The sequence below is a fragment of the Dendrobates tinctorius genome, unplaced genomic scaffold, assembly GCF_039654945.1.
Source record: "Dendrobates tinctorius isolate UK_male_01 unplaced genomic scaffold, ASM3965494v1 ptg000270l, whole genome shotgun sequence".
Classification (NCBI taxonomy): Eukaryota; Metazoa; Chordata; class Amphibia; order Anura; family Dendrobatidae; genus Dendrobates; species Dendrobates tinctorius.
In genome coordinates this window covers 11,640,688-11,653,237 of record NW_027361937.1, presented here as the reverse complement: position 1 = coordinate 11,653,237, position 12,550 = coordinate 11,640,688, and the positions used below count along the sequence as shown (strand labels likewise).

The window sequence follows — 12,550 nt, the reverse complement described above, 5'->3', positions numbered from 1 at the left end:
CAGTAAATGAGTGCCGATCAGCATGTTTATAGGCCATCGTCTTAGTGGCCTGTATCAGCCTCATCTAAATGGACTGTAGCTCATAACTTGCACTTCTGATCCCTGACTTGGTGCTCAATCCTAGGGAAAGGTAGCTCTGTAGGGTGTAGTTTCATTCTCTAGTATGTCAGCTAAATGGCATTCTTTATGTATTAGATTGGCACTATTTTTTGGGCACATTACAAGAACATCATGTGAGCTTTGAATAGTTAAAGGGAACCTTACAGCTGATACATGCTGCCCGATTCATGGGCACCACTTATCAGTGGCTGCATGATTTTTGCTAGGTATGTTTGGCTATGAAATACTGTGACGTTTCAGGCAAAAATGCACATCAAAAGCCGCCGGGAACCAAGAGGCACAGGATACAAGTTGGACTGGTGGGTCCCCTGCTGTTATTTCTCACTTGATCCCCTTGAGTAACAGGTCTTTCCCTGTTGCATGTATAAGGAGAAACCTGTCACTCCAGGGGATCGGGCCACATGTATCAGCTGTCAGGTTCCCTTGAACTATACAGTGTTTAACTATATAATGCTGTAATTTTTGGCAAGCGAAAGATTCACTAGAGGACTAGTAAAGCTGCTGCCATGTAGTCCTCCAAGTTCATGAGCTCTGTATAACCCTGCCCCCACCACTGATGTGCAGTTTCTGCCTATGCACAATATACACAGAAAGTTGCGACAGTGATGTGGGCGGAATATACAGCGCTCAGCATTCAGAGAACGGCAAGATCTGCAGCAGATAAAAGAATTTATCAAAACTGCAACAAGCAGCGCAGTAAGTGATACATTGGTACAATCATGGTATCTGCCTATGTGCATTGCTGGTTTCATATGGGATAGTGAAAACCTTGTCTCTGATGCCCTTTAATTAATGTTCACATTCAATACTATTAATAGGACTAATAGGGATGAAAACTCCCAGGAATTATAGAAGTTAATTAGTAACTGGTCCTGGTCCAGGCAAATGGTGTAACTGGGTTGGGTACATTCATGTGACAGTACGACACCACTGTCCAACTTGGCTTCATTTTTAAAAGGAAAATAGTCAACTTGCGATAACATTTTTCTGAGAAAATTTCTTATGAAACTTATTTATAGAGAAGTGGGAGGTGATTTTGAAATTTGGGTTTGGGAGGCTATGTGCTGAAATGTGACTAATAGAGTACAAGCATGGCTTAACGTCGTAGGAAACACCTCAGACATATACCGTATTTTTTTCAGACTATAAGGCGCAATGTACCAGAAGATGCACCTGAGTTTTAGAAGAGGAAAATAGAAAAAAAATGTGGTCAATTCTGTAATCATATCACCCATCCTGGTTTATATATGTCCCCAATCCAGGTATTCATGGTCCCCTCCATTCCCATTCTGGTATGCATGGTCCCCTCCATTCCCACTCTGGTATGCATGGTCCCCTCCATTCCCGTTCTGGTATGCATGGTCCCCTCCATTCCCGTTCTGGTATGCATGGTCCCCTCCATTCCCGTTCTGGTATGCATGGTCCCCTCCATTCCCGTTCTGGTATGCATGGTCCCCTCCATTCCCGTTCTGGTATGCATGGTCCCCTCCATTCCCGTTCTGGTATGCATGGTCCCCTCCATTCCCGTTCTGGTATGCATGGTCCCCTCCATTCCCGTTCTGGTATGCATGGTCCCCTCCATTCCCGTTCTGGTATGCATGGTCCCCTCCATTCCCGTTCTGGTATGCATGGTCCCCTCCATTCCCGTTCTGGTATGCATGGTCCCCTCCATTCCCGTTCTGGTATGCATGGTCCCCTCCATTCCCGTTCTGGTATGCATGGTCCCCTCCATTCCCGTTCTGGTATGCATGGTCCCCTCCATTCCCTTTCTGGTATGCATGGTCCCCTCCATTCCCTTTCTGGTATGCATGGTCCCCTGCATTCCCGTTCTGGTATGGATGGCACCCTCCATTCCCGTTCTGGTATGGATGGCACCCTCCATTATCATTTTGGTATGCATGGCCCCCATCAAACAAAAAAAAATTAAAAAAAAAAAAAGCATAAACCATTCTACTTACCTTCCCTGCGCTCCCTCACAGCATCCTGCTCTGATGTCAGCTGCTGATTTATGCTTGTAATTGGTGCAAAGCAGGGACGTCATGCGCTGCTTACAAGCAGGGGACAGCTGCCGGAATACTCACAGCTCCCCACATCCGGGACTATGGGCATGTGGAGCAGTGAATATTAATTTCTCGTTAATAGCAGGCACACTGATAAACACTGCTGCCTGCTTCCTGCAGCTGCTAAGTGATGACATGTGCCCACTACTAAAGAGAATGAATATTCACTTCTCTCTGCTCCCATGGGCGTGGGGAGCAATGAATATTCATTCTCTTTAATAGTGGGCACACGTAATCGCCCAGCCGCTGCAGGAAGCCGGTGTCTGTGGCTACTATGCCCGCTATTAGAAATCAATGAATATTCACTGCTCCCCATGCCCATAGTCCCTCCCACCTTTTGGTGCTGACTTCAGTGCGTAGAAGTGGGAGGGGTTATGGATATGGAGAGCAGTGAATGTTCATTTCTCTTTAGCAGCAAGCACGGGGGTTAGCCGCAGCCCCTGCCTCCTGTGACCTGCTGCTCCAATGCTGCTGCCACTCCATTACCTCCCCATCCACAGCCACAGCAGGTACATACTATAAGACATACCCCTCATTTTGGAGGATAAGATGCGTCTTAAAGTCTGAAAAATACGGTAATTATGTGGAGTATCCTTTGGGAATACAGTATTTAGCAGATGGCTTCTCTTACCACTTTAGCAGGATTCATCACAATCACTGGCCTCATACATACAAACACAACTCAAGGCAACCAATGAGAGCACTTCTGGTGGAATTTGGATGTTATGGGTAGCAAACGTTCATGTTTGCACAAGGTTTTATTTTATGTATCATGCAACATATATAATTTTCCTCTCAGTAGTAGACTGTACCAGGCTCCCGAACCACAGCTTCCTTATGCTGTGTTTTTATTCTTGAGTCAGACTGGATGCAGCATATACATGTGAGCAGAACCCAACTTGTCCCAAAAATAAGTCAGTGGTGTCAGTGGACACATATCCTGTATAAGGGATCATGCATAGCTTTGTGGTGTTTACTTTGTAAGAACACAAATGCAGATTTGAAGATATATAGATATATATATATATATATATATATATAATATAATATATATATATATATTTGGGGTGAAGAAATCTGTCTTGTGGTTCCGGTCAGAGGTGAGTATCACATGTTGCGATATCGCTGCTGCGTCACAAAATCGGTGACGCTTTAGTGATATTGCTAGCAATATCGCTATGTGTAACAGGCCCTTTAGAAGTTTTCAGTTAATGATATGCCCTGCATGAATCCAGAGAAACCAAGGAAAGATCTGCCCAAACAGTATCTCTCTATCTCTCTCTCTGTCTCTATAATGAGGAACATGTTTGCACTTCGGGTAGTCTATGGGCAGTTCTTTCCTTGGTTTCTCTGGCGTAGAGCAGGGAGATAAGTTTCTGCCTACAGTCCCGCCTCGGAGCACGGGCATATCATAACTGAAAACTTCTAACACTGATTATACAAGAACAGCAAGACAGATTTCTTCACCTCAGTTTGATACAGGAAAGATGTATATCTTTGTACCATGTTAGCCAGTAGATAGAAAAATATTCAGGATTGAGAGTCCTCAGTAGTTGATACCTTTTAATGGCTAACTGAAAAGATGGTAATACATTGCAAGCTTTAGCGACTACTCGGGTCTCTTCATCAGGCTAGACTAATACAAAATCTGAAGTGACATATTTATGCACAATAAATGCATTTATGCATTTTTTCTAGGCTGTATTGTGCATAAATATGTGACTTCAGATTTTGTATTAGTCTAGCCTGATGAAGAGACCTGAGTAGTCTCGAAAGCTTGCAATGTATTACCATCTTTTCAGTAAGCCATTAAAAGGTATCAACTACTGAGGACTCTCAATCCTGAATATTTTTCACCTCAGTTATCATTTTAATCAGTGTAACAACGGAAACAAGACCAATGCCAGTAGTTTAATTAGCAAAATCCTGCTTGGAACTGGGGGCAAAACTTAGACGTCACTTAGAAAGGACTTGATTTCTTTCCCCAAAGGATGCCCTACCTGACCGCAAAGGTTGGCACCCTGCAGTGAAACATGCGAGATTGGCACCCCCTTCAAATATTACCTTGATAGTCACTTTTGTCCATATTTATAGATGTTTTGTGTTTTGTTTTTTTTTTTGTTTTTGTTTTTTTTTGTTTGTTAGTTTTTTTTAACTTCATATAGATTAGGAATTACTTTTTCAAGTACAGCGTTCCCTAGGTTTTCCTAGGGCTAGACAATGGTAAGCCAGGGCTCCAATCTTGTGTGCTTCAATCTAGGGTTCCAACCTCCGTGGTTAGGTAGGGCATGCTTTAGAGAAAGCATCGGGTCTCTTCATTGCCCTGTATCAAGATCTACTCAGTCCTGTAGTTTATTTGGCATAGTAGTGTATAACAAAACCACTCAGGCCAACATTATTTGGATATTTTCTGCTAAAGGTTATCTTTTATTGGGCAAAACTTTTTGATTTGCCAGACTTTGATTATATTCCTTGCCTCATTATTGATTTTTTTGTTAGTTGGTGAGTCAATACAGCCTAAAACCCATTTGTTTTCCTTTTTCGAGTTTTCGCTGTTTTTTTCCTTTCTGATAATTCTGTCAAATGCAATCATCAGATCAGTTTTCTAGCTGATGATACAGATTTCAATCAGATCAATTGGTTGTTTACATACTCCATTTAAAAGTTGATTTTCATCTTGTAGGCAGAAATTGGTGATGTAATATCTGTACCCATAAAGAAACCGTAAAAATGTTCTTACACACTGATGGAATTGAAGGCAAAGCAGCACTGCTGAACTACAGTTCCATCCACAGTGAGCTGATGTATTCGACCAGGGCGGAGCCAGATAAGGGTCTCTTCACACTTAAATGTTAAGCACCATTTACATGGACCAATTATCATCAATGTAGGTGACTAACCAATGTCTTGTGGCCTTTTACATATACAGTAGTTACATTATTGTCGCCAGCACAACTCTGTTTACATGAGGGGATATACTGGTGAGAAGAGATTATCTTTATTTGGGCAAAAAGATGGACACTGATCAAATAAAACGGCATTGGTTTGTCATTTAATGGACTGACATGTTTAAAGTGGCCACTAGTTAGAAAAAAAATACGTTTGTATGCCCGGTCGTTGCCCGAGTTAATGGGCCTAAATATCCCACTAAGGAAAAATATATCAAATGGAGTTTGTATGTTTATACGGAATTTTGATAGTGAGCCCCAATGGGGACAGGGATGATTTCTGTAAATAGCTGTGGAATTAATGGCATTATATAGGTGAGCATAATAAATAGACAATTCCTTCAGATGTATGGTGTCAACTTGAATGTTTATATGCCTATATTTGTTTTTTAGGCCAGTTATCCGACATGGGAAGACTTCATCAGCAAAGCTATAAAGTTACAGTCCCAGCTAAGGTGAGCATGTTATTTGCAGTTGTGCTCTAATGTTCAATGTCTGTGGCAAATGAGATTTGTTACTTTTTGTATTTTTGTATTTTTAGATGTGCCGTTTATTTAGTGAGGGATGAGTTACTAATAAATTCTAGGAAAGAGATATGCAGCACACATAAAGTTGTGTTACGGGCATAACGCCGACTGTTTAGGAAGCAATCCTCTTTTATAACACCATTATTATAGCTCCACCCTGCTATAAAAGGCGGCTTGAGGTGTGCGGTTAGTTCTTGTGTTATGGAGAATGACCATAGCAACTTAGGTCAAAGACGATGCAAGCACGTCAACGTGAGGGACCTTGTCACAGATTAAACATGACCGCTTTCCTCTTGTCCTCCCAAGAGCTATTTTCATTATATTGACTAATCCTTTTTCCGACTTAATCTGGAATATGAGGAGTGCTTATTCCCTTTTCAATTCTGATCTCGAGTTTATTAAATCAAAACCAATAATAAAGTGGGAAATAGACCTGAACAAAAATGTTTCCCATAAAAATTGACAACAAGCCTTCAAATTAACATACAAATGTATTACCAATTCCAACATGCATGACAATTATTATAAAACTAGATGGTGGCCTGATGCTAGTTAACGCATCGGGGATTCTAGAGTCTCTCTCTCTCCCGCACCGCAGAGCTCCCGACGGAGGCGTGCGTCGTTCGAATGCGCTGATTGGTCACGGCCGGCCTTGCTCGATCAATCAGCACCGCGGGATTTCCGTTACAGACAGACAGAATTAGACGATTATATAGTAGATACTTTCAAGGTGACACTTGACACCAGTAAGATTTAAAGAAATGTATCCAGATTATTCCTATCTTTGTTGGAAAGATTGTGGATGTAGAATTAATATTATGCAAATTGTTTGGACTTGTTTAAAGATAAAACCTTTATGGAAATAGAATGATATATGATTTCCCAAATAAATTAAGTAATCAAAAAACAGCATATGCCCCTACAACTTTCTCTCTTTATCCCTAGAAGCAGACCCCCTTCCTAGAGAAATCAAACAAATCTCTTCTTTTTGCAATTGCCAAATTACTCATCAGAAGGAAGTGTAAAGCAAAAAATGTTCCCACTATTAATTATATAACAGATAACATCACAGCACATAACATGTTTGAACTAGCATTAGCTCTTAAAGCCAATTCTCTCCCAAAATCTGAATCCTAATGGTCTACATGGAATGCATCCTTTTCTTCCTTTCTGGAGTCCAATTTGTATGACATGTCTAGATTGCCAATCAGCAAAAATGCATAAACATAGAACTTTGATTTCACTATTTTATTATACTTTGTATCTTAACGGTGTTAATATTTTCTCAGTTGTCTATACCCCCCCCCACCTTTATTCTCCTTCCCAATCTTTTCCATAGTTTAAATCTTTCCTTACTCTTCTTCTTTATTCTTTGCCCCCTTACCCTTTCCATCCCATTTCTTTTCCTCTTCCTTCACCTTTTCCATTTTCCGTTTTCCTGTTTATTCTTTTACATTTCCCCTTTCTTCTCCCCCCTTACACCATTTTCTTAATCTTTCCCTTAATTCCTTTCCGTTTTTACCATTTCCCTTTTATCCCGCTTTCTTTCCTAATCTTCTCCTTTAGGACTGTTTGGAGACTTGTAATTTCTTTATTCTACTCAAAATGTTAATATTAATGCTATGTATGTTGTACTACATCTTTTACTTATTTTTTTATTGGTCTCCCCTTTCTACTCTCCATAGGTTTGTTAATTTTTTTTCCCCCAAATAAAAATTATTTAAACAGGAAAACAAATTAATGCTCTCCAGGTCCTGGAACTTCTTGTTTATATCTATTGACTTCTTGGACGTAACCACACAGTGTGATTTGCTTATCTCTTCTTAAAATGCCAGACTGTTCTTTCTATATATATATATTTGTCTTGATAGCGATTAATAAAGAACATGTTACAGTAGATCAGAATTGCTGGGACGTTCTGCTGAAGCAGACGTGAGGAATTGTTGAAGTCTGTACCTGGGAAATGCAGTTTTTGCATGTAATACTTGATTATTCATTCATCAAGTAATTTGCAAATTGATGTTTTAAAACAATCCAAAATTTAGTATACATTATTATTTTGTATTCCCCTTTTATAACAATAATTAAATATAACTGGGCCTAGTATGATCTGTAAATTTAAGAAGCACTCCCATCAAAGTTAGTATCCTCTAACAAATTGCAATCATCATATTATATAGCACTGTGCACTTACAATTGCTCATTTTGCCTTTCTACCCAGTTGTTCTTTTTTTCTGCTCCATGAAACTCGAAGTCTCTTTTCCCTGCATTTAGCAATTCCCTCTTCAAATCCTGACCCAGCTGCTCCCTTCTCCCCTTGCCAGAGACTTTTGCAGTGACTTATGACTCATACATGAAAAATTGACCTCCTGTTTCTGCATAGAGTTTAGAAGGATTCAGCTAGTCAGGTTGTAATAACTTGATGTCATAGACCTAATGGAAAACAGAAGAATTAGCTGGGTAGAAAGGCAAAATGAGCAATTGTAAGGACACGGTGCTAAATAAAACGGTGATTGCAAGATATTAAGAGGGTGAAAATGTGGATGGGAAGAGAAGTGCTTCTTTAATTATCACTTCTTGTGTGTACTCTGGTAGATTAAGTACAGAGCAGGCAGGGGACCCGGACAGGACTACAGAGGAGTGACTGGGGTCAGATAGGCGAGTGAAATTTTTTCATCTCTTTGAGACCTGGGCCAGTTTGATTAAAAAAAAAAAAAGTGTACAGTCACTAACTTTAAATATATATAATGCATTTTGTAGGGTGACAAATTTCATTATTCTACAATTCAACTGTAAAGTTATATTTTCTATTAATGGGGCTTCATGGAATAGAGGTTTACTTCCTGATTGCCAGGGGTCTGACTGCGGGGATCTTGCTGATCTCGATAATTGGGGGCTCCGAATAGCCCCGTGTGAGTGGCATAGAGTGGAGATTGATCGTGCTCACTGCTGCTCCATTCATTCTTACGGGAATTCTGAAAGGTCATCTGAGCGCTGTGCTTTTGCTTTACCTTGATCCGTTAACGCCGTGGGCATCAGAATGTGAAGCATGGCATGCTCATGTGGCCTCACACACCTGAAATACACCAACGTTCCCCCTTTCAGTTTTACCCTGTAGCAGGCCATTAAGCGTAATACATTCTTGATATATAAATATCAAATGCATATAAGACAAAGATTTCAAAATATATGTGGGGGGGAAAAAAAATAATTCACCGGAAAAGATCTTGTGTCTTCCATTTACCCTTACTCAGGCATTCCAGGGCTCCGAACCTGGCTATTTTCAGCTCGTTTTCTCTCTGATGTATAGTTAGGCTCCCTAATTAGACCAGTGGTCAGTCAGTAAAAGGCAGGGAATTCCTCTCACACTGGAATTATGGTTTGTGTTCGACTCCATGTAGCCGATCGACAAAACTAATGTTTTGTCTTGGGGAAATAAAGTAAAAGTCTCTATCAGTTGATGTTTATTTTTTCTGTGAGGTCTTTTTTTGGTCATATTCTGTATCGGTCATTTCCTTTCAGTCCATGAAAACTTTCATATTTTGCCAGGTATCAGAACAGTGGTTGTCATACTGTGTACATACAGTGGATATAAGAAGTCTACACACCCTTGTCAAAATGCCAGGGTTTTGCCATGTATAAAACTCGTACCAAGCAGAATCATTTCAGAACTTTTTCCACTTTCAGGCTACGTTCCAGCGATGAGTATTTCAGTTTTTGATGTTGCAGCATTTTTTTTTTTTTTTAATTCGTTTATTGAACCTCAGGACATAAAAAATGTACAACATACTTATTGGCTTATGATAACAAGCATTATACAGAGTATACATGTTTCCATCCATTGTGAAATATAAAGCAAAGAAATTGCACACTCTTATTGATAAACAAGGTAATATGTACATACCCTTTCAAGCATAATCAAAGGATAATTGGCTATACATTGTAGAGCATGTACAGTACAGACCAAAAGTTTGGACACACCTTCTCATTCAAAGAGTTTTCTTTTATTTCATGACTATGAAAATTGTAGATTCACTCTGAAGGCATCAAAACTATGAATTAACACATGTGGAATTATATAATTAACAAAAAAGTGTGAAACAACTGAAAATATGTCTTATATTCTAGGTTCATCAAAGTAGCCACCTTTTGCTTTGATTACTGCTTTGCACACTCTTGGCATTCTCTTGATGAGCTTCAAGAGGTAGTCACCGGAAATGGTCTTCCAACAGTCTTGAAGGAGTTCCCAGAGATGCTTAGCACTTGTTGGCCCCTTTGCCTTCACTCTGACTTCCAGCTCACCCCAAACCATCTCGATTGGGTTCAGGTCTGGTGACACTGGAGGCCAGGTCATCTGGTGTAGCACCCCATCACTCTCCTTCTTGGTCAAATAGCCCTTACACAGCCTGGAGGTGTTTGGGGTCATTGTCCTGTTGAAAAATAAATGATGGTCCAACTAAACGCAAACCGGATGGAATAGCATGCCGCTGAAAGATGCTGTGGTAGCCATGCTGGTTCAGTATGCCTTGAATTTTGAATAAATCCCCAACAGTGTCACCAGCAAACACCCCAACACCATCACACCTCCTCCTCCATGCTTCACAGTGAGAACCAGGCATGTAGAGTCCATCCGTTCACCTTTTCTGCGTCGCACAAAGACATGGTGGTTGGAACCAAAGATCTCAAATTTGGACTCATCAGACCAAAGCACAGATTTCCACTGGTCTAATGTCCATTCCTTGTGTTCTTTAGCCCAAACAAGTCTCTTCTGCTTGTTGCCTGTCCTGAGCAGTGGTTTCCTAGCAGCTATTTTACCATGAAGGCCTGCTGCACAAAGTCTCCTCTTAACAGTTGTTGTAGAGATGTGTCTGCTGCTAGAACTCTGTGTGGCATTGACCTGGTCTCTAATCTGAGCTGCTGTTAACCTGCGATTTCTGAGGCTGGTGACTCGGATGAACTTATCCTCCAAGCAGAGGTGACTCTTGGTATTCCTTTCCTAGGGCGGTCCTCTTGTGACCTAGTTTCTTTTTAGCGCTTGATCATTTTTGCCACTGCACTTGGGGACACTTTCAAAGTTTTCCCAATTTTTCGGACTGACTTTCAGTTCTTAAAGTAATGATGGCCACTCGTTTTTCTTTACTCAGCTGCTTTTTTCTTGCCATAATACAAATTCTAACAGTCTATTCAGTAGGACTATCACCTGTGTATCCACCAGACTTCTACACAACACAACTGATGGTCCCAACCTCATTTATAAGGCAAGAAATCCCACTTATTAAACCTGACAGGGCACACCTGTGAAGTGAAAACCATTTCTGGTGCCTACCTCTTGAAGCTCATCAACAGAATGCCAAGAGTGTGCAAAGCAGTAATCAAAGCAAAAGGTGGCTACTTTGAGGAACCTAGAATATAAGACATACAGTATTTTCAGTTGTTTCACACTTTTTTGTTAATTATATAAATCCACATGTGTTAATTCATAGTTTTGATGCCTTCAGAGTGAATGTACAATTTTCATAGTCATGAAAATAAAGAAATCTCTTTGAATGAGAAGATGTGTCCAAACTTTTGGTCTGTACTGTATATCAATCAAATTTCACAAGCCTTGTCATATCACTCGAATAATAAAGTCTAGCTAAAAATTCCTAAACTACGACTACCAGTACATCAACTAGTATCTACTATTTTCGCAGCCTGGCTTCCTATATCATATTATCTCGCATGTGATGTCTCAACCTTGCAAAGTAAGATGAGGAATTCCACCTCTCCCAAATCTTTTCAAATTTACCCGGGCATCCCCTATTTTGGTATAACGTGCGCTCATATGAAACAATCGAATTTACCAAATCAATCCAAATTCTAAGGGTATGTGCGCACATAGTTTTTTGTCTCTGCGGATTTTGTAGAGAAAACTGCAGGAAATCCGCAGGACAAAGTGCTGCGGTTTTGCCCTGCGGTTTTGCCCTGCGGTTTTACACTTCATAATGGATGAGGTGTAAAACTGCAGCGTTTCTGCACCAAACAATTGACATGCTGCGTTTTGAAAACCGCAGCAAAACCGCGCGGAAAAAAACGCAGCATGTGCACAGCTTTTTTTTTTATTTCCATAGGAAATAAAGGTACTGTACAACGCAGCAGAATCTGCTGCGTTTCTGCAGAGCCAAAAACGCTGCGGAAACGCAGCAGAAACCGCAAAGTGTGCACATACCCTAAGGGAGTGACATGAGCCTCCCATCCACCGTAGTGCCAGCACCTTTCGTGCCATAAACAGTGTCTCGCTCAGGAAGACCCCGGTATAGCGATCCCAAATCTCCTCATCCCATACCCCAAACAAGCAGACCAATGGCTCTAGCGGGACAGGGGCTTGTACCAGGGATGTCAGTAACGATGTCACCTCTTTCCAGTAATGTAGGATAGTGGGACATTGCCACACCATATGAATAAAATCTGCATCTGGTGAGTGACATCGCGTACATTCTGATGATTGAAGTTGACCCATCCTAAATGTTGCAGCATTTCTGCACCTATTAGGTTACTTGTATTTTTTTTCATTACGTTTTCAAGTGCATTTTTTTACATTTGTTTTTATCTTGTTTTTGACACAGCAGTTTTGGTCTATTTTTGGTTTCTCATGATTTAAATGAAACTGCTTTGTTTTTAGTGCTTCCTGGTATTTTGGCTTTGACAAAGCTCCACTGATAGTGTTATACGTGCTTAAATGCGTTTTTACTGTGGTTCCACCGCAGAAATGCATATGCATTTTTACCTGCGGATTTCCACATCTATTGCAATTCTGTGGAATAAATCCACTTGGAAAACTGTTTACCCTCAAGAAAAATTGACACATGCAGATTTCAAAGATGCTCTGCAGGTCAGTTTACACAGCGTAAAAGCA

The 12,550-nt window shown here is 40.5% G+C and overlaps 1 protein-coding gene across 2 annotated transcripts in view; it reads left to right on the top strand.

The window, feature by feature from the left end:
• The window catches only part of LOC141069665 (protein MTSS 1-like), a 202,667-nt gene that overhangs the window by 72,476 nt on the left and 117,641 nt on the right, over positions 1 to 12,550 (top strand). For both annotated transcript variants that reach the window (XM_073559445.1, XM_073559444.1), the window contains exon 2: positions 5,522 to 5,583. In XM_073559445.1, coding sequence (XP_073415546.1) covers positions 5,522 to 5,583 — 62 coding nt within the window. The remainder of the gene's footprint in view (positions 1 to 5,521; positions 5,584 to 12,550) is intronic.